We start from the raw sequence: 25559 nt of genomic DNA, 5'->3' as shown, positions 1-25559 counted from the left end.
TTGAAAAACTAATTTTCACCTACCACTTTTGCCCTGTTAACTATACTAGTTAGACCAGTTAAAATTTAAATACATTTTAAATCATACTGTATGTTACTACTACTTTGAAAATATAATATATATTTGTATGTTTTTACTTTTCAGGAAACAACTGAAGTGCTATTCTGAAGAACAGGCTGAAAACAAAAATATAAGAACTGCTTTTTTTTTTTTTTTTCCCTGAGCTATTTTGATGCCCAATAAGAAAGTCTATAGTGTTTTCAAAAAATATGCTAAAATATTTTTATAATATATAAAATGTATTAATTAGCTTTAATCATAAAAATTTAATTTCTTCAAAATATAAATTTCTTTCAATTCCTTATATGTGTATGTACTGATTTATTTTTTTTTTAATTTTTAGAAATCTTTTATTTAGAAGCAGATATGCCACCTTTCTGCCAGATGCTATCCCTACAAATCATAGATCCTTTAAATAGTTGAAGGAGCTTGTCTAATTTTGAGTTAACCTCTTTAGATCTGACTAGAAGTACTTTGATTTTTATACATACTGAGGGATCTGACTTGCTCTGTCCATTCACAAGGCTCTTATTCCAATGATCTAAGCTATCCTAATTTCTAAGAACTTGGGGGAAATGAGACTGTTTTAGATCTTTTACAGACTAAGTTGCTGTTTTTCAGATCCATAGTAATCCCAGGAATTCTAGATTGCCTGAATTTTGGTGCCTGCCAACTGCTAGCCAGGATTCTAAGAGTTTTATCGGTATCCATGGAACAAGCTTTGGGAATAAGTCCAAACTCCTTCTCTGATTACTCCTCCTTTCCGGTCAAAATGCCACTCCTAAGAGTGTGACCTCCCTCAATCCCAGACTGCACCAGAAGAGACATTTATTTCAAGAGGATAATATGAGATAATGCCACGAAGCCACAAATTAATGTAGCTAAGGCAACCAAAAGTTCTCATTCCAGAAAAATTGTACTTTTTACTCAGAAAATTTTAAATGGGATGCTTATTTTGGAGGAAGGGCTCCCAATAAAAGCACTGAAGCCATGTCCAGAGCAAGCAGAATCGGTACTCACAAAAGTTACCTTCCAACAAGAGACACTCAGCAAGCATTAGGAACAGCTGAGAGAATTCAAGGAAGCCCAGACCTTTTTCTTCCGTATTCATTTCCTAGAATATTTGCTCTATGTCATAGTTAATCTTGTTGACAGAAAACTCACTTACCAGGTGGTAAATCTAAGTATCTTTGGATAAATTTGGCATTTCATTCAGTCAAACAAACATCTATTTAGCATCAACTAGACACCAGGCACTCTAGTGAGAAGACTACAAGGAATAAGATGCCATCTTTGCCTTCTAAGAGTTCACAGGGTAGTTCAGGAAATAGTAGTTGAAAAAAGGTAATATTAATACAATATGATGTGTGTGAGAGAGAACTGAGGGTGCTAGAGAGCACTTGGCTGGGACGAGGGGACATCCAGTGAGGATAGAGATGGATGAGGGACAGCTTCCAGAAGATGATATATGAATAAAGCATGTGATTAGCCAAGAAAGAGGGGATGCAGGAAGGTGTGGTGGCAAGAACAAGGGCTGAAACACCATATGATAGTGAGTACCTTTAAGGCAGGAGCTCTCCTTACTCAGCATTTCTTCCTGCTACCTAACACAAAGTCTGGCACCTGTAGATGCTATTTTGCTATGTAAAGGATGAAGCATGGAATGTGGGCAAATCAACAAGTGGTCTGATGCCACTGAGCACTAACAATGATATGAGGAAAAGCAAGAGAAAAGCAGGAAGGGGAGGGTGGCAGTGTTGTCAGAGGGGCTTGGGTTTATTCTGTAATGTCCCAGGGATACAGTTTTGACCAGACTTCAAAACAGAAGTTTCGGCTACAGCAAATGATCAAGGGAAGCACCAAACGAAGATGTAAAGCTTTTTAAGAATGTGGCCTAAAAGAGAAGAGCAGAGGAAGATTTTTGAGGAGCCGTTCTTTGAGACGACTGTACAAGGAGGGAGTGAGGATTCTGGCTCAGGAAGCCAACTCAAGAGAAAAGGACTTAAATCAGGCCCCAAGGAAAGCTTAATCGGGGGTTCCCTGAGGTTTGGGGTACACGATGGATGGGTGTCAGCGTCATAACTGACTCATCGGAGAGAAGATGGCTGAAGCTGCAATTTAGGAAGTCACAGCTTGTTGAGCAAAGAATGTATCTAACACAGTACCTAACAGACGGCAAGCTCTTAGTCAATGGTAGCCACTCCTGTTATTTTTATGACCATAATGTAGCACATTATCTGTCCATCATTGGCCCAATAAACCATTAGACTCGTTATTGCACCAGAGCAATACCTGGTATGTAATAAACACCACAAGGGTGTTAATTATTAGAATCCTTGGCTGGGGCCACCTCGAACAAAGGCCATTTCCCAGCTTCCCTTGCGATGAGGAGTGGCTAACTTCTGTACAGCGAGTTACAAAAAGTACAGAGATGACCTGATGGCATGTTCTAGGAGCTCTCCTTAAAAGTGGCTGTTATTCATCATTTCCCCGTTTATTCATCGTTTCCTGTTTTCTTTTGGCATGGAGCAAGATGCCTCCTTGCATCTGGAGGACAAAGGCCAGCCTTTGCAGGGACAGGGTTGGGGGCTCAGCAGAAAAGGTCCTGGACAATGCAGTGCATTATCCCAGCCCTTGTTCTTCCACAGTTTCACTATTATTTGGCAAGGATCTTAATGCCAACTGAGATGTCTCCTAGTGCCATCATGTGCCCAAGGTGGCTAAATTGGAAAGGAAAAAGAAAACAGGAAATCCTTCCTATAGGGGGAAGGTGGGCAGGGACATTGCCAAGGCAAGAAAGGAGTTTAAAATACTACAGACATCTTTATATATATTTTTTATTGATTTTTTTACAGAAAGGAAGGGAAAGGGGCAGAGAGTCAGAAACATCGATGAGAGAGAAACATCGATCAACTGCTTCTTGCACACACCAAACTGAGGATGTGCCCACAACCAATGTACATGCCTTTGACCAGAATCGAACCTGGGACCCTTGAGTTCACAGGCCGACACTCTAGCCACTGAGCCAAACCAGTTGGGGCACCACAGACATCTTTGAAGTTATTACCTGTATCACCAAAACTGAAGCACTTAATCCTTGACCTGAACCCACTATATCTTTGGTTTGGGAAACCTATCTGAAATCGTTGGAGGATCATACTTTTCTTCCATGCTCATCAGTGGGTATTTTCAGCTTCTTGAGGATGGCATTAGCTGCAAGAAATGCCTCATCTCCAGTGACAGAAACAGATGTAGTTCCCCAACTTCATCTTCTTGGAGAGTAGCTGGAGACACCCTGTGTAAAGCAAAAGGGGCCTGCCTGTAAGGGCTGCAATCAGTACTTGAATATTTGTGGGCAGTGTGACCTGCTGCAAACCTCTTGCCTCCTTCCTTGCTGGCCCTATCCACTACTCTATTGTGATCAGATGACTCTAAGATTAGAAAACCCCTTATGAAAAACAAAACAAAACTGTTCTTTCATTATTTCTGTTTACCAATGACAAGCTGGGTTTATTAGAGAAGTTCCTTTAGGTTAAGGAACATAACATGCTTAGCACAAACTGTGCCCACAGCAAGTGAGAATAAACTGTTTAAATGAATAAATGAGTAGGCAGCATAATGAAACTTTTCCTCTGCTGAATTTTTTTTTTTTTTAAGATAAAGGCGTCCTTTCAAAATGTTACAGAAATTGCACTTTATCCTGATTTACTGACTTACCATTTCAAATAACGTGTACTATAAAATTCACACCTGGTCATAGACCAACTAGTTATGGTTACTATGGTAATGGGCTCAGTGCCTATGAGCAGAAAAATTAATTCCTTTGGGGCAAGTTATTTATGAGTGTGTCTGGCTACATGGCAAGAGTATTTTCCTTTAGAGTAATTTATGTATTTAGGCAGATGATTCCTTATAGATATAAGTTCTCCCTAGGAAGAGAGAATATAAAATACTACTAAGTTTTTTATGCTGAGAATTCCTATATTTAATTTTCACTTGTAAAGTGAATAAAAACACAGCAGGATATATATCATGATGAGGAGGCAAGTTAATTTCCACTGTATAAAATGTATAGTATATACAGACAAATACCTTTAACAAGAACTGCTGATATGTCTGATATTTTAAAGGGCCAGAGGTGGCCAGAGGGGGATCCAGGAGCAGCAGGTCGAAATGAAGAGTTTAAAAGCAACAATCAAGACTGGTATCCTCCCAAGTGAATATGAATTGATGGACAATAGCACATTTCTATCTTAAAACATGAAGAAGTCTGTGTTTTAAAAATATTTAAGTGAATCCTACAGCAAAGGACCAAACCGATTTAGGGGAAGGGTGAAAATATAAAATACCAGTAAGGACATCGTTATGATAATCCCGGTGTGCTAAAATGATGGACACTGAGAAGAAAAAATGGATGAAACTTGGCAATGCATACTGTTTATGGAAAAAATATCCCAGGAGTAGGGAAAAGGCAGGGAGAGGGAGGGGTAGGGCTGTACAGGTACTTCCCTTCCAACAGCTGCTTTCCCCCTCTTGTCTTTCAGGCAAAGGGGCAAAGGGATGGGGAAATGTACTCAGATTATAGCTTCAAAGTTTAGTGTTCCCTCCTTTTTTCCCATTTTTTAATATGTTACTAACAAACATGTCTATTTCTGGTTGCTGATAAGAAATATTCACCTGTTTTTCTTGAAGCTAAAATTAGATTCTGCTGGACTTGAAGATGATAAACATGTAGGCCTGAAAGCTCTCATCAATGTTATTGCTTTGTTTCCACACCATTTCCACATATTTGCAAAATAAATCCACAAGGCTAGAATTAGTAACCAAATTTTGCAGATAAGAAAACAGACTCAGGTTTAAGCCTTAAGGCAAAAGCCACAATGTCTACCATATTGTAGTTGAATGGATCAGGCTTCCATTGTTGTTTTGCCTTGTGTTTTTGTTTTGTTTTTTTTTTTAATTATTATTATTTTTCTATGATTTTTGTTTGTGTGTTTTTAAAAATATATTTTATTGATTTTTTTACAGAGAGAAAGGGAGAGGGATAGAGAGCCAAAAACATTGATGAGAGAGAAGCATCAATCAGCTGCCTCCCACACACCCCCCATTGGAGATATGCCTGCAACCAAGGTACATGCCCCTGACTGGAATCGAACCTGGGACCCTTCAGTCCGCAGGCTGACACTCTATCCACTGAGCCAAACCGGTTTTGGCTGCCTTGTTTTATTTTAAAGTTTCCAGCTCACACACAATATAGATCATTTTATAAACTATTGTTTTATATTGATTGTATGCATCTCAACATATTTATCCTTAGAAATAATAAATGGCCTCAGATGACCAGACCTGGTCCGATTGTCCACTTAACTCATAATACAGCTGAACTATATTAGAGCTCTAACAACAATGTGGACATTAGCTAAGTAATGACATTGAACTTCACTCCTGGAACATAGATGTGAATGGTTTACCCCCTCTTGTTACTTGAACTCATTTCTAGTAAAAGACATCCATTAGTTTCCTTCATGCCTATTCAGGCCTCTTCTGAAGGGAATTGGTTAATTCTTAATTGTTCTTATCTTGGGTGTTCCTGTATTTAGCAATAAAAATTACTAATAATTGAACATATGAGGTAGTAATATTATGATGAGAAATATTTATTTGAATGCTTCATAGAAGTTAATTTTCCTTTTAGTAGAAAAGAAATAAAAATGTTTTTCAGACTTTATTTTCCTATGAAGCAACTGACCTTACTGAATGGCGATAATATTAAAAATAAATTATAATTTTCCAGAATATTAAAATGCATTATGTTGAAAGAAAGCAAAATTCTCTAGACTAAAAAGATCAATAAAACAAGCCATTAAAATTACCGTTAGATAATACTTTGTTTTCAAACGTATCTGTTCAAAACTGTTACTGGATGAGCTACAAGGCTTTGTTTTGCCTGATCATGAAACGAATGTGACTTTATGATCTGTATTCAACTGTGAACAGCTGCTCATTAATAAAAAGCCTCTAATGTCCAAGTTAGAACAGCAGGTCTAAAGCTGTGTGTTAGGGGAAAGCTATCTCTTTAGTGAAAAGCCAGGGAACCGGGGTTGGGGAGAGGCAGAAGCAGTGGGTTGTGTTTGCAAGGTCTGCCCCGCCTCCTGGGAAGAGACGAGGTCAGTGGACAGGGCGGTACTGAGACCCAGCTGGAGAACGCAGAACAAGGAAGCCTAAACAGGCTTTGAACTGGGAGAGTAAGCGGTGGCTTGGAAACTGATACGATGAATCAATCAAGACCAAATAAATCAAAGCCTGCCATTGGGGATTGGGTAGAGGCCAATCATAAGACTTCTTGACACAGAGCAGGTAGAATTAACTATACCCCATGAAGTAGGGGCAATCAGCAGTAAATCTTTATTCCATCAGCTTCCACCCCTTATTGGCCCCTCACTTGATATTTGGTAGTCCCCACCCTCGCTCACCCCACCAAGCCTTGGTCAGAGTGTAGGACTTCAAATTTCACACTCCTAAGAGGTATTTCCCAAGCAAGATCCCAAATTATTGGCACCTGTAATCAATCTCCAATTAGGGGGTTACTACTTTAAAGATGATTTTAAAAGTCTCTTATAAGAATTTTAAAAGTAAATTTCAATTGTACAATCTTTAGCAAACTTTGGTTTATTATGTTGGGAAACAAGTTTTCACTAACTTTCTGGAAAAGTATATACTTTATTTGTGTCACTTGAAAATGGCACATTTAATAAAGAAAATAAGAACTATAAAAAGAAGACAATATCATAGTTTAATAAACAATTTGCAGCAAAGATATACATTTCTAAGGAAAAACATGTTGAAAACATGTTTATGTCAGGATATAGGGTATTTGGGATTATTGGAGGTCTGGGGTTCACAATCATTTTGGAGTTCTGAGTTATTATTTGAAAATATTAAGGTTAGTACAGGTGTTTAAGGGACTGCTGAGGGTTTAGGGGAGTCGGGGAAGGGTAATAACTGGGAATGATATAGTGTAGCAGTAATAGAGGTAGTAACAGCTGTTACCTGTGAATGCTGTGTACCAGGCTCTGCCCTTACAACTTTGCAAGCATTAGCCATTCCACGAAGTAGGAACTAATATGGCCATTCTAAATATGCTTTTATTGATTTTCAGAGAGAGGAATGGGGTAGGGAAAGAGAGAAACATCAATACGAGAGAGGAACATAGATCCGTTGCCTCCAGTAAGCACCGGATGGGACCTACCCCTCAACCCCGGGCATGTGCCCTGACCAGGAATGAACACTGGCGGCCCCTGGGTGCACGGGGGCCCATGCGCAACCTACTGAGCCACACTAGCCAGGCTGTTATGGCCATCTTACTGCTATGGAAACTGAAGTTTCTAGATGAAATAACATCCAAAGTTACACAGAATCATTTCAGACCAGGAGTCGTAAAATCCCCTTTCTTCTCCTTTTGGGAATAAACAAGTATTAATGGAAATGTGGTACAGCTTGGAATGGGGTTGGGATGGTGGTTGCAGAAAAGTTAAGCCGGTAAGGCGGGTGCAGGTCAGGGTGACCCAAGACAGGCAGCTGTTGTCCAAAGGGGAAGGGGGGGGGGGGGAGCGGGGGCAGAACAGGGAAAACGCTGGATGGGGAACCATCTGCATGGACTGCTTTCAGCCTTTGATGATATCAACGTCTATCCTCGCTCACCTGTCGCTTTGCCATCAGTGGAGCAGTGAGTTTCCCGAGGGCTCCTTGCCCCACAATAGCAAAGACCCGAGCCTTTCCATCGCAACAGGATTAAACACACACACACACACACACACACACACACACACACACACACACACATCAGATTTCAAAGAGAGAACCACAGAACGAAAGAACACCCTCGTTTAGGAACAAATGGCTAGACCAGGATGCATGCGGAGGAAGTGCCACTTTGTTAACCTCCAGGTACAGGAAATTCAACCAAAAATTAAATCCGAAATGAAAGAGCATTTTGCACCCCTCGGTGGCAGAATAACTGAGCTCCACCCACACTCAGATCATAGGGCCACAGGTGGGGTCTCCCTCCGATTTTTGCTGCCTACACACTGCTTCCCCGGGCCCCCCGGGGCGGAGGGTGGGACAGTGAGGGGCATGGCTGGAGCGCAGGCAAGCCATGGAAGGCAGGACCACGCGCATCGAACCCGGGAGATCCGCTTACGGTGCCGCCCGCACGGCCGGCAACAGCCAACACGCCCACCCACTAGAGCCAATCTCCGCCCCGCCCCCCAGCCTCTAGCTCCGCCCCCAGCGCTCATTGGCTATCAGGCCCGCAGCCTCTCGCTTATTGGGCCAGACGGGACGTGGGGCGGGAGGCGGAAGTGCGGGCCCGGAGAAAACCCAGAGTCCCCTTCCAGGAGGGCGTGGAGGGAGGAGCTGGGGGAGGGTTTCCCGAGGAGGAGGAGGAGGAGGGGGAGGAGGAGGAGGCGGCGGCCATGGCAGCTGCGCGGCGGCGGCGGCGCTCGCGGCGGAGCGCGCGCCGGGCTCTGAATGAGCGGGGCCGGCACTGAGCCGGCGGGGCGCGGGCCCGAAGAGGCGACCGGCAGCGCGCGCGCACGCGCACTTGGCGAGCGTGTGTGTGCGCGTGCGCGCGCGCGCGCGGCCCGCGGCAGCTCCGAGCCGCCTCCGCCGGGCGCGCGGGCGGGAGGGGGAGGGGCAGGTGAGTGTGTGCGGCTCGCGCGCGCCCGCGAGGGGCTCCCCTTCCCCTTTTTCCCCATCCCCATCCCCGTCCCCGCGGAACCCTGGCCTCGGGGTGCCCTCTGGCTTGCCCTTCTCGGGTCAGCCCCCCTCCTCTCCGCTCCGCACTCCGCCTCCTCCCGCCTCCCTCTCCGCCCCTCCCGCAGGTGTCCCCCCCCCTTCCTCCTCCTCCTCCCCCACCACCTTCCCCCACTCCAACGGCCAGGCTGGGGTACTGTTTCCGGGTCAGGGCGGCCCGCGGGGTGCGGGATGGGCGGTCGGAGTGGGCCCCGGGCGTGCAGCCCTGGCCACGCCGCGCTCACGCCGGGCGATGGGCTCGCGGGGCGCCCTCCCGGGGGGACTCCGGGACCCCCATTCCCTGCCTCCCCTCCCCCCGCAGGGGAATTTGCAGACCTTGCTCCTTTCCCAGGCAGATTTTTTTCCCCCCAAAAAAATCCCCAAAATTCAAATTTTCCCAGCCCACCTGCACCAACTTGGAGCCATTGGGAGCGTCTCCCCGTGCGCCGCGCGCGTGGCGTCGGATGGTGCAACCTGGGAACGCCGTTCCTTTCTCCCATCCGGGCAGTGGGCATGATGTTGTGTGTGTGTTTAAGTCAGGTGGTTATTTCAGGCGGGTGATCGGGCGTGATGAAGCGTGCTAGTTGTGAAACTCCTTCCTTCCGAGTCCTTCTGGAGACTGTAGCCCGCCTTTCGCAGCGCCTCCGGGGTGCCACGTATCCCCCGGCCTGGCCTTCGGGCGCCGCGGGATCCGGTTCCGCGTTGGCCTCGGACCCGCTTCTCGCCTGCTGTGTGCAGCTCCCCTTTCCCTTTGCCGCTGCCAACCTTGTGGTTTTTGCAATTTAAGTGCATTTCAAGCAGTTTTTTGTTTGTTTGTTTGTTTGTGTTAATCTTTGGAGCCTTACGCTAATCCCTCACCTACTTCAGAGAGCTGCAAACTTAAATTGGGGATATTCTGTGCTGTATCCAATCATATGTTTTGTTTTGTTTTGTTTCCCCCCCCCCCTCAGATGTTGGTATTGAAAACATTCGCTGTGTATGGCAGTTGTAGACATGCAGCCCTTGGTGAATTGTTGACTCCAGCGTGTATCAGCCTAGATGGCTGCTTGACTTGTTTAATAAATCGTAATACCGTGTCCCCAGTAAGTTTACATTGGATTACAGGGAGGAAAGATGATTTTAATCTTTCCATGTCTGATGCAAAATTCTTTTTATAAAATTGTAGGTGAATCTTTTTTTCCCCTTGTAGCTGAGGTTTCTGTCAGGTCTTTTGATTTCCTAGAGATGTCATTTCTACAAAAGCCCCGAGGGTTTGGCTGTTTCACGGTTCTGAAACGTATTCTGCTTTATCTCAAGTTTTTGTATTAGTAATTTTTAATGACGTCCTAAGTTTAAGTTTAGATGATATTAGCTTATCTGAGTTCTAGAAAATGCTTTGAGGCAACTAACGTGGAAGTTAGCCTGGCACACGCTTGTCGAGTTGGTGATCTGAAGACCATTTCACAAAGCAAACTGCGGCGGTGAGCAAACCAGCAACATTCAAGGTTCCCCGAGTGGGGTGTGGTGTGGGAAGAGCTGGGCTTTGGGTTCAGTCCCTCTAAATCCTGGGCCAGTGCATCTGAGCTTCACTTCCATCTGTTCTTAAGATTCCAGCGAGGTGATAGAACCCACACTGGTCTCCTGTAAGGATTTTTAAAACATGCAATACCAGACTATTAAGTCAGGGGCGCTGGCCTCATTTCCCTCAGGTTGTCAAAATTAAAAATGACAACAGCCAACACAACAATAGCTGTCTGGTGTGAGCGAATCAAAATTATACCTACTTTTTTTTTTTGTCACATTGGCAAAAAAAAAAAAAAAAAAAAAAATGGTGTGCTGCAGAATTTTATTAGTTTATGTGTGCTGTGAGATAAAAGATTGAAAATCTCTGGTCTAGAACATGTTGAGTGCTCAAGGAATGTTAATTTCTCCCCATTCAACAAATACCCGAATCCCCTACTATGTGCTTGGCATTGATTAAGACCTAAAATGCTAAACTAAGCAAGACTGATGGGGGCTCTGCCTCCTTCCCCTGCATTGTCACAAGCTGTGACAGCTGAGCAGTGAGCAGTTTCTCAGTACTGAGTCAGTAGTATTCCCTGTCATTCTTGGTAGAATCTCTTACATAGTAGGTGCTAAATATAGCTTCAGTGAATTGAATTGAGTTGATTATATATCTACACTGAATTGAATTGGAACATTAAGTAAATATGAGTCCCAAAGAATATTCCTGTCTGCAAATCAAATCAGTGTAATTGATAAAATCAAGTGTTGCTTGATAGTTAACTTGATTGCATTTCCCCATTTAAGTGCAACTGGTTGGGAAATTTATCTTGGAAATTATAATATCACCAAATTTCTAAGAATGTTTATTGAGGGTGAGGTATTCTTGGCTTTTGAGTTAAAAATAGACCTAGGTTTGAATCAAAGTCATTGGGTATAGGAACATGGAAATATGCTTATTCTTCTGTGCAGTTCTATGAAATGAGAGCAATAATATCTATCTCCTAAGATGATTTTATGAGTTAAGTGAGATAATATTAGATAGTGCTTGGCACATAGTACCTGGTCAGTGAATATTAGTTCCTCTCTCATTAATCACAAAAGCAAATGTTTTGCAGAATGACAAAATTCTTAATTGCTAGTATTTCATATTGTGCTTATAATTGTTTCAAAGTTTTAATTGAAACAATTAAAAAATACATAAAAAATACACTTGATTGTAGATTCCATTGAATTTTCTACATTTTACTTCTTCCTTTCCTTTTCTTGATTGATTGCACTGGCCAGAACTTCCACTACCATGTTGACTAGAAGTGATGAAAGCAGACATACTTGTGTTAGTCATAGTCTTGGACAGGGTCATCACCTTGCCACTAATGTTGTGTGTCATTCAATAAGAATTTTTCAAATTGAATGACGTCAGTGATAACTGGAAATAAAATTTCCAGTTGTTTCATCAGAAAAAGTGGATCTATTATTGATAAAATATTCACATCCTTTCAATAGTTTCATGCCATGTGGTCAGAAGAGATGCTTGACATATCAGTTTTCTCAAATTAAGTCTTGCTTTGTGGTCTAATATGTAATCTATTCTGGAAAATGTTCATGTACACTGTGGTCTAATATATTATCTATTTTTGTGTTCTAATATATGATCTATTCTGGAAAATATTCCATGTACATTATAAAAAAAAGTGTGTTATGCAATTTTTGATGATTTGTTCTGCATATGTCTATTGAGACAATTTGGTCTAATTTTCTGTATGGATGAACAGTTAATGTGAGTAAAGTATTAAAATTCCCTATTATATTACTGTCGATGTCTCCCTTATGACCATTAGTAATTGCATATATTTCAGTGCTTCTATGTTGGGTGCATAGGTCTTTATGATTGTTATATTGGGTCGGCAACTAAGTAATTGCGGGTTTCACATATATGGCTTCAGTTGAATTTTTAGGTTTGCAGATGTAGTACAAATGTAAAACACATTTTGTTATTTGATAGTTGGCCATTCAGCTGTTAATCAGTAAAAAAAAGTTTTTTGATCTGTTTTGTAGTTTTCGTTTGGCGTTCGTTAAAAAATGGAAAATCAAAAGGAACATTTTCGTCATATTTTGCTTTTTTATTTCCTCAAAGGGAAAAACGCATCGCAAGCTCATAAAAAGTTATGTGCTGTTTATGGTGACAAAGCCTTAAAAGAACGACAGTGTCAAAATTGGTTTGCCAAATTTCGTTCTGGTGATTTTTCACTCAAAGATGAAAAACGCTCTGGTCGTCCAGTTGAAGTTGATGACACCCTAATCAAAGCAATAATCAATTCGGACTGTCACAGTACAACACGTGAGATTGCAGAGAAGCTTCATGTATCACATACATGCATTTAAAATCACTTAAAACAACTTGGTTATGTTTAAAAACTCGATACATGGGTTCCTCACGAACTGAAAGAATCACAGTTAACGCAATGCATTAGCAGCTGCGATTTGCTAAAGAAACGTAATGAAAATGATCCATTTTTAAAACGACTGATAACTGGCGATGAAAAATGGGTTGTTTACAACAGTATTAAGCGGAAAAGATCGTGGAGCAGGCCAGGTGAACCAACTCAAACAACATCAAAAGCTGATATTCATCAAAAGAAGGTTTTGTTATCAGTTTGGTGGGATTACAAAGGAATTGTCTACTTTGAACTCTTACCACCCAACCGAACGATCAATTCTGATGTCTACATTGAACAACTAACGAAATTAAACAATGCAGTTGAAGAAAAGCGGCCCGAATTGACAAATCGAAAAGGTGTTGTATTCCATCATGACAATGCAAGGCCACACACAACTTTGGTCACTCGGCAAAAATTAATGGAGCTTGGTTGGGATGTTTTGCCACATCCACCATATAGTCCTGACCTTGCACCATCTGATTACTTTTTGTTTCGATCTTTACAAAACTCCTTGAATGGTAAAAATTTCAATAATGATGATGATGTCAAATCGTACCTGATTCAGTTTTTTGCTAATAAAAACCAGAAGATTTTTGAACGTGGGATTATGATGCTGCCTGAAAGATGGCAAAAGGTCATTGATCAAAATGGGCAATACATTACAGAATAAAGTTATTTAGTTCCATGAAAAAATTGTCTTTGATTTTCTTTTAAAAATCCGCAATTACTTAGCTGCCGACCCAATAGTCTTTTCTTGGATTGGCCGCTTTATAATTATGTAATATCTCCTTGTCTTTTTTTACATTTTCTTTTGTTTTAAAGTCTATTTTGTCTAATTTGAGTATTGCTACCTCATCTTTTATTTTCCGATGGAATATCTTCTTCCATTTCTTCACTTTCATTCTGTATGTCTTTCAGTTTGAAGTTAGTCTCTTGTGAGCAGCCACTCGATGTCTTTATTGGAGCATTTAACCCATTTACATTTAAAGTGATTATTGATAAATATTATTGCCATTTTGTTATTTGTTTTTTGGTTTTGATAGTTTTCTATTCATCTTTTGCTCTCTTCCCTTGTGGTTTGCTAGTTTTCTTCAGTGTTTCAGGGACACCCTGTTTTTCCTGCTTGATCCCATTGTTCAGGAAGCAAAAGGCTCAGGGCAGTGTAGCTGGGAACAGCTGTGGTGATCTTGCAGGTAATCCAAATCCCAGCAATGGAGCTCCTTCCACCTTATGAATGTGGAGGGAAGCTTAAACAATGATGCTCTCTGTAGCTCCTGAAGGGTTCCGAGCCTTCTCTATTTGGTATCTTCCTCTTGTTCAGCGGCTGATTATTCAGCCCTAGGTTGTACAGGAGACATTGTTGTCTATATGTGTATATTTGGGAAGGGGTGAAGTGAGTTCACTGTCCTCCACCGCCACCATCCTGGACCTCCCATGATTGACATTTTAATTTTAAATTTACTGTGCTATATTTGTGGTTTATAAAGAAAAGTTTAAAAAAATATGCCAGTTTTTCACAGCTTACAATAGGACTTTTAAGCTTGACTTCAGAACAGGAATATAGATTGTAAAATCAACTTAATGCATTTATTTTTGTGCATTTTCCACAGGTTTTGAGTCCCATCATGGCTATCACACAGTTTCGGTTATTTAAAGTTTGTACCTGCTTAGCAACATTATTCTCATTCCTGAAGAGATTAATATGCAGGTAAATAAATTTTATGTTCAAATTGGCCTGTTTTTCTTCTTCCTAGTTAGATCCCTTCATCTGATGCATGCTTTTTATTTTTATCTTAATGAACAACTCTTAATTATTAAGGTACCTAATTCTAAAATTGGCAAAGATCTTTTATAAGCCTTAAGTTACTGTCCATACTGCTTTTACCTATGCTTGTTTAGATAGTTATTGAAATAAATTTTTTCTTCCTTTTTTTTTTAGAACTGGCAGAGGACGGAAATTAAGTGGAGACCAAATAACTTTGCCAACTACAGTTGATTATTCATCAGTTCCAAAACAGGTAATTTTTTTTCAAAGGTTGAATCAATGTTTTGGAACCATATTTTCAAACGCGATTTCAGACCAGTTAGCATATCATGAAATTAATTCGGATTTTTGTTGTTGTTACATATTTTGATTCTAAAGTTTTTACTTGGTTCTTTATTTTATTTCCTATTGTTTGGCTGAGATTTTCTATTTTTCTTATTGGTTTCAAGAGTGTTGCTAGTTTGTGGTTGCTTGTTGGACCACTTTTATAATAGTTAAAGTCTTAGTCAACATTTATATCACCTTGGGATTGGTGTCTGTTGATTGACTTTTTCCATGTGAGTTGAGATTTGTTGATTTTTGTGTGCTGAATAATTTTGGGTTATTTCATTGATATTTTGAATATGTTTGAGACTCTTACCTTATTTAAATACTATCACGAATGTTGATATTCTTTATGTAATCAGGCAATCAACCTGATTAGGCTCAGGTTGTAAGTCCAATCCTCCTTTTGTGGACTGCAGTTCAGTTTTCAAAGTATTTGCTTTTGTTTTGTTTTAATGGATATAAGATGTCTAACTCAAAGTAAAAGTTTTTTTTTTTTTAACTTTTGATGTAGTTTTGGTATGTGAAATAAAATTTATATTTTCCTCTTGGTCAAAAAAGTTTGAAACCTAATGTTTTAGCAAGCCCGTTTTTCTAATACACAATGAATGAAATGTCAGTTAGGTTCTCCCGATATGGCTGACAGTATTGATCAATTAAATTTAGACAGACATTGAAGAGTGGACTTCCTGGGATGATGATGCTCCCACAAGTATAAAGATTGAAGGAGGGAATGGGAATGTGGCAGCACAACAAGATGCTTTGGAACAACTGGAACCTGACTATTTCAAGGACATGACACCAACTATACGGAAAACTCAGAAAGTAAGTTAAAGATTTGTGTTTTTAGCAATTAAACTGTGAAACTGCTTTTCATATTCCCATAGTTAAAATTCAACAGTATAACTAGTACTGTTATAAAACCTATTTCTGATTATTAATTTGTGGTCTGTCATGTTAAAGGTGAAATGTTATATATTCAAGTGACCTAGACACAGATTTAATTGTACACCTTTAAAAATTATATTTAGATAAATTCTGCTGTATATTAGAATTTGTGGAGACTAAGCTAAATAAAATATCGTGTTTCCCCGAAAATAAGACATCCTCTGAAAATAAGACCTACTTACACGTTTTCTTCTGAGTGAAATATAAGGCACCCCCCAAGAATAAGGCCCCGCCCCTAGGCTAAACATGAGAGATTTGGTCCACTGATTCTGAAAGAAATGGAGTCACAAGAAATTCACCAGGAAATTCAAGAATTGGATTGTTATGATGATGTTCCAGAAGATGATGATGACATGATTGTCATTGAATAAATGAGTAAATTCTTGATACTGTAGGATTCAGTTTGTCTGGTTTGTGTTGACAACTACCATACTACCGTACCGTATACAGGTAATAAATTTCCTTTATTTACATTTAACAATAAATGTGTACCGTATTCTTCATGGAAAAATAAGACATCCCCTGAAAATAAGACCTAGCGCATCTTTGGGAACAAAAATTAATATCAGACACTGTCTTATTTTCGGGGGAACAGGGTACAGTTCTTACCTTAAAAGTGTACACAATTTAGTGATGTCTATAAGCTAAGTGCTTTCTGTTGTTTGTAACCATTATAAAACTGAGGCAAAACATTATAAGTCTCTGAAAACTTAGAGTAATTATAGTTTTGTGTTAGTCATCCATATTTCAATCCCTTTTGAGTTGAATATGGATGATCACTTAAAGATATACAGAATTATTAAAAAAAGAACAAAGGCTGAGTATTTTTCTTTTTTTTAATCAAGTAGTACCTATACTTAAAAAAAAATTTAAATCATATATTACAAAAGAGCTTATATTGAAAAGCAAAGAACTTCTACCCCATCACTTTTCATAGGCAGTTCTACTTTTCAGAAGCAGCCACTCATACATAATTTCCTGTTTAGGCTCCTAGTGGTTTTCATTATATTTATATTTCTCTATCTGTCTACTATCTATCTTGCTTAAATTGCTGTGCCTTGATTTACCATTCACAAACATTGTCCATAGATTTTATACTCTGGTAAATGAGGGTTTATTTCATACTACTCTTACCCTTCTTCACCCTCTTTCAAATTTTATAATGTTATTATTCCAGTATACCTCACCAGTTACTTTGTTATTTATAAAATACACACATCATCTAAACTTTCATTTCTTGTTCAGTCAAGCATAGAAAATATTTTTTATAAATACGCTTTATAAATGAGGAACTTATTTGTTCCACATTTCTCTGTTAGAGTTTTTCACCCTCTTCTACCTTTCATCTAGTTTCAGCTATATGTTTATATTTTCAAGGCTGATAACATTTTTTTAAATATATTTAAATAAGTTTGCAAGTTTATTTATTTATTTTTAAATATATTTTATTGAATTTTTTTACAGAGCGGAAGAGAGAGGGATAGAGAGTTAGGAACATTGATGAGAGAGAATCATCGATCAGCTGCCTCTTGCACACCCCCTACTGGGGATGTGCCTGCAACCAAGGTACACGCCCTTGTCCATAATCGAACCCGGGACCTTTCAGTCCGCAGGCTGACGCTCTATCCACTGAGCCAAACCGGTTTTGGCTCAGGGATAACATTTACATGCTGTAATCATAATTGTTTTTTGTTGAGTTATCTAAATGGCTCAGTGCTTAAAAGCATTAAGTTGTGTATTTTTCAAGGAGTTTAAGTGAGTTTTTTAGTATTTTGGAAGTATATTGCTGCTCTTAATAGTAATTCAGTATATTACAATAGTATCTTAGTAAGTTAATTAGAATGAAAATGCTTTTAAGTTACAAAAGCCATATTACTGGCTTGAAAAAGTTAATGTATTTATAGATATCTACATGCATAGAGAGTTGGTTATATTTTAATAGGATATAGCTTTTTAAGTGCCTAATAACATTTTGGGGATCTAAGGTCTAAGAAAGAAAGCAAGGGAAGAGGAAGGAGAAAGAGAAAAATGTATTATTACTTTTTAAGAGAAATACAGTATTTCTCACTATGCAACTGATTTGCATGACAATTAAGAATTTTGGTACTTATATAGATTAAATTTCTCTATATTGTAAATTTTAAAAAAAGGTAGAACATATTTAAAATAATTATAAAATGCTTGGTTAGTTAATTATTTTGTCCGTTTTTATGTAGTGTTGTATAAAATATTCCTATAATTCTATTTCAATTAATCTTTCAGATCATTATTAAGAAGAGAGAACCATTAAATTTTGGCGTCCCAGATGGTAGCACAGGCTTCTCTAGTAGATTAGCAGCTACGCAAGACATGCCATTTATTCATCAATCAGTAAGTATGTAAATGGTATCTAAGCAAGGATTGTTTGATTCTGTTTTCTTTAAAGAAGAAGAAAAACAATCAAAATGAATTGAACACAGTGATCCCTGAGAACAAGAGAGCATGTAGGGGGGAAGCCACAATGTCTGTTTATGACTTAGCTCTATCAGAGACACACTGTCACCTCCACATTATTTTATTCATTAGGAGCTACCAGTAGTTACTAAATCCAGCCCACATGCAAGGGGAGAAGAACTAAGTGCCACCTCTTGAAAGGGAGTATCAAAAAATTTGCAGACATAGTTTTAAACCACTACATCTGTCTGTCTGTTCATCTGTCATATTTGTTTAAAGTACACAGATGCTTCTGAGGTCTCTGTCCAGGAGTCCTATGTTTATATAAATTTTTTATTCAGTGATCAAACACTATTTTTACTAATGCCAGATGTTATGCTACTAGTAGGTGCTAGTAATGTCATGGAAAGTAAGCAAAACAGGCGGTCCTTGCCTCAGAAGAATGCATTCTCATGGGGAAGGTACAAGATTTATTACAGATTTAGATAACTCCTATGCAGGTACATGATCATGTGATAGCACAATAGCACCATAGACATTTCTCTAAAAGCGCATAACACCAGAATGTGCAATTTTTTATTTTCTATTTCTAAATTATAAATATTATTCATATATGTATGCTCCATATTGGTAAAGTTGTTCAAAACTCTTCAGTGAATTGGCATACACTCCTCAGTGTATGCCACCTAACAGTAATCATATGATATTATAACATAATTATAGCTCATTATAAAGTTGTAAATATATAACTGCTAAAAGAGTTGGGAAGGGGTAAAAAGGGTAGGTAGAGGTTGTCTCCAATGCTTTTCCTCCCAAGCAGACAAAATAAGGGGAGAATGGTAGAAGACTCCTGCACTTCATTCACTAGAACAAAATTGTTTGGATATTTTAATATATTTAATTGATTTTTTACAGAGAGGAAGGGAGAGAGATAGAGAGCTAGAAACGTCGATGAGAGACTAACATCGATCAGCTGCCTCTTGCACACCCCCTACTGGGGATGTGCCCGCAACCAAGGTGCATGCCCTTGACCGGAATCGAACCCGGGACCTTTCAGTCCGCAGACCGACGCTCTACCACTGAGCCAAACCAGCTTCAGCAACAACAAAAATGTTTTATCACCCATTCCACAAATAAGCTTCTTTTTTTAAATTGCACATTCTAATTTTTTTGGGGGGTGGGGAGGGAGGCTTACCATTTGTATTGTCATGGTAGCTCTTTTTTATACTAAGGATATTAACTTTTTCTGTCATCTTTTATAGTATTTCAGCTTTATATTTTGGGTTGGATATTTTTGGTATATTTAAGTTTTATATAGTAAATCTGTCTTATCTTTTACATTTTTTTCTTTTTTACTTAGAAGGCTTTCTCTACTAAAGGATCAGATATCACTCCTTTTTGTAGTCTTAGTAGTTTTACGTTTTTATATCTAAATGTTGTATATAGTAAAAGTCAAAATGGATAAATTTGTTATATCTAAATGTTATAAATGAATAAATTTTTTGTATCTAAATGTTATATGCAGTAAAATTCAAAATGGATAAATTTTTCCTCATTGGAAAAATGGATAAATTTATAAATAAAATAGATGTAACCTAACAACATGAAGAAAAATAGATCTTACTAGTTCTCAAATTCAGAATAAAATAATAAAACACCATATTTAGATGTTAAAGCAAAGATAGAAAAAATAATTGCCAGTTTTGACAAAGGTACAAGGAAGCAAGCTTTTACCTACTGCTGTTGGGAGGATAAATTGGTACAACTTTTCAAGAGCGTCATTGTATTTTGCTTCACTGGCTTTAAAAATCTTTTCTTTGATTTAACAGTTCTACTTTTTAGAAATTTATATTAAATAGATAATTAGAAATAATTAAAAAACAATGTTAATAGGATAGTACATTTATGGATAGAAGGAGAACATTTAACATCTTTTCATTTTTAGGTGTAAGTGCTGAAAGAGAGAACATAATAAATTTGTTTACAGATTGGTTCTTGTTATTTTATGCACATAATCACTTCGATACCTTACTAGAAACATTCCACAATGAGCATTTTCATTTGTCTGTGGAAGAAAAAGTGAACTTTTAGAATCTGGGCTGGGAAACAGTGGGAAATAGTGGCCAGCCTATTGGTAAGTAGGACAGGAAAAGAAGGACAAAATGGAAACACTCCAGTAAAGTGTAGATTTTGCCCGATTCCTCATTTTGCCTGGGACCCCCAGAGTAAGTGTCACTGAGAAATCTATACAGTTCTTCTGCTGAAATGAGGATGACTGTGCTAGTTTGAAACTTGGCTTTTTACTTCCTCTCCAGCACAGAGTTGTCCAGTCAAGCATCTCTAATTCAGTCTTTTCTTTCCGCCACCTTGACCCTGACCCCTTCCTCTTACTGGAAAGAGAAACAGAATTGGTTTATTCTTGTCAATTCCAAACTATAGTGGGCAAAAAAGAAAAGTTGGGTTAAAGGAGTATTTAAAACAATGGAGGAAAAAAGCTGGACTTGCCCTGAACTGGTGAATGCTGAAAGTCAGGAACCCCTCAGTTGTAGGCAAACCAGAGCCAAATCATTTAGGCCTTGTTAGGACATGGTGACATGGAATGGACCTGGAGCAGATACAGGGGAATGATAAGGTCTGGATTATATTTTAAAAGATGCTCTTGTTGACTGCTGAGGGGAGTAAGAATGGCTCTTTACTATTATAGTTTTTTTTTTTTTATTGTAGCCTGAATTAGGTGACTTGGATACCTGGCAGGAAAATACCAATGCCTGGGAAGAAGGGGAAGATGCAGCCTGGCAAGCAGAAGAAGTTCTGAGGTATTTGAGTAATGTTTACATTGCAACACGAGTAGGACGACTAGATTTGTTCATGTTACACTTGATGTCAAGAAAGCTTATTCTGCCAAATGGTACATTTTTCTTCATTCTCATTTGAACCTCTTATAATACTAGAGGCCTGGTGCATGAAATTCGTAACGGGGTGGGAATGTCCCTCAGCCCAGCCTGCACCTCTCCATTCTGGGACCTCTCAAGGGAAGTCGTCCAATTGCCTGTTAAATGGGCAATCCGACATCCCTCTCACAATCCCGGACTGCTGGCTCCCAACTACTCGCCTGCCTGCCTTCCTGACTGCCCCTAACTGCTTCTGCCTGCCAGCCTGATCACCCCCTAACCTCTCCCTGCCAGCCTGATTGATGCCTAACTGCTCCCCTGCCAACCTGTTTGCCCCTAATTGCCCTTCCCTGCAGGCCTGGTCACTCCTAACTGCCCTCTTCTGCAGGTCTGGTCCCCCAAACTGCTCTCCCCTGCAGGCCTGGGTCCCTCCCAACTGCCTTTCCCTGCACACTGGTTGCTCCCAACTTCCCTCCTCTGCTGACCTGGTCACCCCTAACTGCCCTCCCCTGCAGGCTTGATCGCCCCCAACTGCCTTCCCTTTACAGGCCTGGTCCCTCCCAACTGCCCTCGCCTGTTGGCCATTTTGTGACAGCTATCTTATATGTTGGAATGACAGTCAATTTGCATATTACTCTTTTATTAGATAGGAGGATAGAGGCCTGGTGCATGGGTGGGGGCCAGCTGGTTTGCCCTGAAGGGTGTCCCGGATCAGGGTTGGGGTTCAGTTGGGGCATGGGCCGGCCTGGGTGAGGGGCCTGTGGTAGTTTGCAGGCTAGCCACTCCCCTTGGTGATCCAAGTGGAGGCCCTGGTATTTGGGATTTGTTTATCTTCTATAATTGAAACTTTGTAGTCTTGAGCAGAGGTTTGGGCCAACCAGGAAGCTTGGCTTCCTCCATCGCTGGGGAAACCCAAGCCTCCTGCTTGCTCCATGGCTACAGCCATTTTGGGGGGGATTTATTTATCTTCTATAATTGAAACTTTGTAGCCTTGAGTAGAGGCCAGGGCCAGCCACCGCGTGCAGGAAGCTTGGCTTCCCCCATTGCCAGGGAAACCCAAGCCTTCTGCTTGTTCTGCGGCAGGAGCAATCTTGGTTGGGTTAATTTGCATGCTTGCTCCTGATTGGCTGGTGGGCATGGCTTGTGGGTGTAGCAGAGGTACAGTCAATTTGCATTTACTCTTTTATTAGATAGTATGGGATTTTTTTAATTTCAGACCATGCATGCTATTTTATGTGGTTAAAACCTCATAAACCACTAATGTATAGTATTATAGAAGCAAATAAATAATTTTATTAATGGCAGATAAGATCTTTTAGATATATACACTATATTGCACTACATACTTTATACTTCATTCCCTGTAAAACGTACATATCTCTTGAAATGTCCTACTATAGAATGTGAGTCATCACTATGTCATTTCTGTTGAAGTGAAAGTGACAATGCTAGTTTGAAACTTGGTTTTTCACTATGTAATCCTCCAGGTCAGAAATTATACTTTTCTTTTTATTTCCCCATGGTCTATTATAGAGCTTAGCCCCTCAAATATGAATTAAAGTAACTTATATAGCATTCTACATTTGTAGTGTATCTGAATTGATGTATTCAAAGCCCAATGAGGTCAATAATGTAAGTCAGGTACAGTCCATTCTACTGAAAAGAAAATATACTGGAGGGTTTCAGGTTTATTTTTGTTGGTTGGTATATTCTTATTTCTTTGTTCTTACGAGTAATAAACTTAATTCTTGCTATCTGGGTTAGCTGAAAGAGTAAAAATAAAATTTGCTTAAGAGAGTTTCTGACTATAATCACTGATGAAAACCCAGCTATTTAAATGTATCTAAATTATATTTGCATCTTGAAAGATGATATAGTAAAATACAGCTATTTTATTTTAAAAGATTGCTTTTTTAATAGGGATAGAAAATGAATTGCCCTTTATCTATTTTAACAAAAAAACTAATTTCATTTTTGTATTTTCCTTGCTTGTCTTTATCAATAAATTACTATTACCTTGAACAACCAGCAGAGGGTGCAGTTAAGTAACTAGAAGTCATGACTGACTTTCTCTTTTGGTCTTGTTCTTGTTTTCAGGGTTCCCCTTCCCCTCCACACACACACACACACACACACACACACACACACACACATACTAAGGGGTCCATTTTAAAAGCTAGTAAAATTATGAGTTTTAAATATTTCGTTCCTATTTGATAGTTATTTAGTATAAAGGAAATATTTTTAAAATTTCACACGCCATCATTTATATATATGTGGACTATCCAAAAAGATAGACCATTTGTCTTTTTACTCTCTTTTTTGGATAAATCATAGATATTGAATTCTGAGTATTTTAGAACATATTGGGGATTTTACTAACCACAAGGATAAAGAAAGGGGGAAAGGTCTGTTTATTTTGAACCCAGCAATCCTAATGACAGCACTGTAGAGCACATGAGTTCACAAATATAAGCATTCGCTAAACAAAACCTTCTCTTTCCCATGTTATCCTCTTGTACCCTGAATGAAACAAGACCAAAAAACCAAAGTTAGTGTTTCACGTGATACCACATCTTAGTAAGAAGACATGTTTTGTGCCACAAAGTTGCCTAAACTCTTACCACTACTATGATCAATTTCATTAAGGAAAAAGACTTTGATACGATGTGTATCAACAGAAAATATATTTTGTCTGCAGTAATCTCTAAGTTTCTTCTTGTGCCAGAAACATTAATTGTTTATGTTTATATTTTAGCTACTGACCAGATCAAGGCTTGAATATCCTATTTGTTTGTAACATAGACAGCCTTTTATGATTCTTTCCCTGTCTCCCTTACCATGGGCATTTTGACTCTTTTAGTGCAAATATCAGTTTTGCTTGAAAGTGGGAAGAACTAGTGAAAACTAAAATTTTAAGAACTATTATTTTAAAGCTGGTTAATTGGCGGTGATGGTCAAAATGTTGCCTAAGACAAGTCTCTGCTTTCTTGAATTTTGGTCATTTTAACTGCTTACTCCCAGTTGTAAGTATAATTGAGATTTGTATATACATTTCACTCACTGTAGTCAGCTTGCTACTATGTATATAGGTAATCTAGTAGTCCACACTAGATTTTTCTTTATATAATCTAGTATGGCCTATGCCATGCCCAACTGTGCCACAGCTTTCTTCCTCAACCCTGCATGTTTCTTATTTTCTCATACCCTAAACCTTTAGATTTAGGACCAACTTCTGTTTCTCTCCTTTGGCCTATTGCATCACCCACTCCCACTCTCATGATGTACAATTAGTTAACATCCTGCATGTGGCCCCTTTATTAGTAGATCTGGTCAAATGTCAATCCTTAATTGTTTTTTTTTTTGTTGTTTTGTTTTGTTTTTTAACTACATCGTTTTGCCTGAAAATCCAGGATGAGATCTTTCTCTTTGTGCTTTTTTAAAATTATTATTATTGATTTTTTTACAGAGAGGAAGGGAGAGAGATAGAGAGTTAGAAATATCGATGAGAGAGAAACATTGATCAGCTGCCTCCTGCACACCCCTTACTGGGTGTGTGCCCACAACCAAGGTATGTGCCCTTGACCAGAATCGAACCTGGGACCCTTTAGTCTCCAGGCTGACACTCTATCCACTGAGCCAAACCTGTTTCAGCCATATCTGTGTTCTTGACATCCTTCACTGTTTTTTAAATATTACAGTAATGGGAGATTGAATCGTCAGAATCAGCCTTTTCTGAATGGTATATAAAACAAGCAGTGAAAAGAATGAAGACTTTTTACCTACATTTGATGCTACTAAAAAGACACTGCTATTTCTTTCTGGAATGTATTTGCCATTTTACCTGCGTGGTATTTTCTAAAAGTGAAAATGGGAATATGTTTCTTTTCAGGCAGCAGAAGATGGCAGAGAGAGAAAAGAGGGCAGCAGAACAGCAAAGAAAGAAAATGGAAAAGGAGGCACAGCGGCTAATGAAAAAGGAGCAAAACAAAATTGGTGTGAAACTTTCATAACAATTGTTCTTCATATGTTATAGTGCCAGTGGAAGAAATACAAAATCCACAACCCAACCAACATTTATATGGATCTAAGAGTATTTCCCGAATACAAACACACTGTTTGATTTAATGCATTCATCAGGCCATTCAGGACACTAGGATTCTGTCAAAGTACCTTGAACTTGTAAGCGATTGAGACTCAAAAGAACAAAAAGACTTATGAAACAATATTTTCTTCAACATGTTCCATTATAAGACAGTTGTTTGCTATAAGCAAATTATTACAAATGGAATATGCCAGTACCTCTTCAAGTTGGTGTTTCTAGCTGAATAAATGGGTGTAAATAATTTTGTGGTGGAAAGAACTTTGTCGTCTATAATGTTCATTGTGCATAATGATAAAATAAATAATTTTAAATATTCA

General features: G+C 39.1%; 2 protein-coding genes and 1 long non-coding RNA gene across 6 annotated transcripts in view; 2 read left to right on the top strand and 1 right to left on the bottom strand.

The window, feature by feature from the left end:
- PKHD1L1 (PKHD1 like 1) overlaps positions 1-364 on the top strand; it is a 123305-nt gene extending 122941 nt beyond the window's left edge. For both annotated transcript variants that reach the window (XM_084864454.1, XM_084864455.1), the window contains one exon: positions 145-364. In XM_084864454.1, coding sequence (XP_084720580.1) covers positions 145-155 — 11 coding nt within the window. In that variant the 3' untranslated portion in view covers positions 156-364. The remainder of the gene's footprint in view (positions 1-144) is intronic.
- Positions 1-9923, bottom strand: part of LOC311611921 — a 27802-nt gene extending 17879 nt beyond the window's left edge. Inside the window, exon 1 of the long non-coding RNA XR_014793179.1 lies at positions 9260-9923. This is a non-coding gene — a long non-coding RNA (uncharacterized lncRNA). The remainder of the gene's footprint in view (positions 1-9259) is intronic.
- On the top strand, positions 8493-25559 carry EBAG9 (estrogen receptor binding site associated antigen 9). Of its 3 annotated transcripts, none has more exons than XM_084864470.1 (7): positions 8493-8758; positions 14387-14484; positions 14716-14794; positions 15532-15690; positions 18076-18183; positions 20971-21062; positions 25030-25559. In XM_084864470.1, exons 2-7 carry the CDS (start codon positions 14402-14404, stop codon positions 25148-25150), a joined length of 642 nt encoding a protein of 213 aa, XP_084720596.1. In that variant the 5' UTR covers positions 8493-8758; positions 14387-14401; the 3' UTR covers positions 25151-25559. The 3 variants fall into 3 exon arrangements, with proteins under 3 accessions (XP_084720596.1, XP_084720598.1, XP_084720597.1); XM_084864472.1 differs by lacking the exon at positions 8493-8758 and adding an exon at positions 10064-10313; XM_084864471.1 differs by lacking the exon at positions 8493-8758 and adding an exon at positions 13828-13969.

This window comes from Pipistrellus hanaki, assembly GCF_964339955.1.
Source record: "Pipistrellus hanaki genome assembly, chromosome: 17".
Taxonomy (NCBI): Eukaryota; Metazoa; Chordata; class Mammalia; order Chiroptera; family Vespertilionidae; genus Pipistrellus; species Pipistrellus hanaki.
This window is presented reverse-complemented; position numbering and strand designations above follow the sequence as displayed.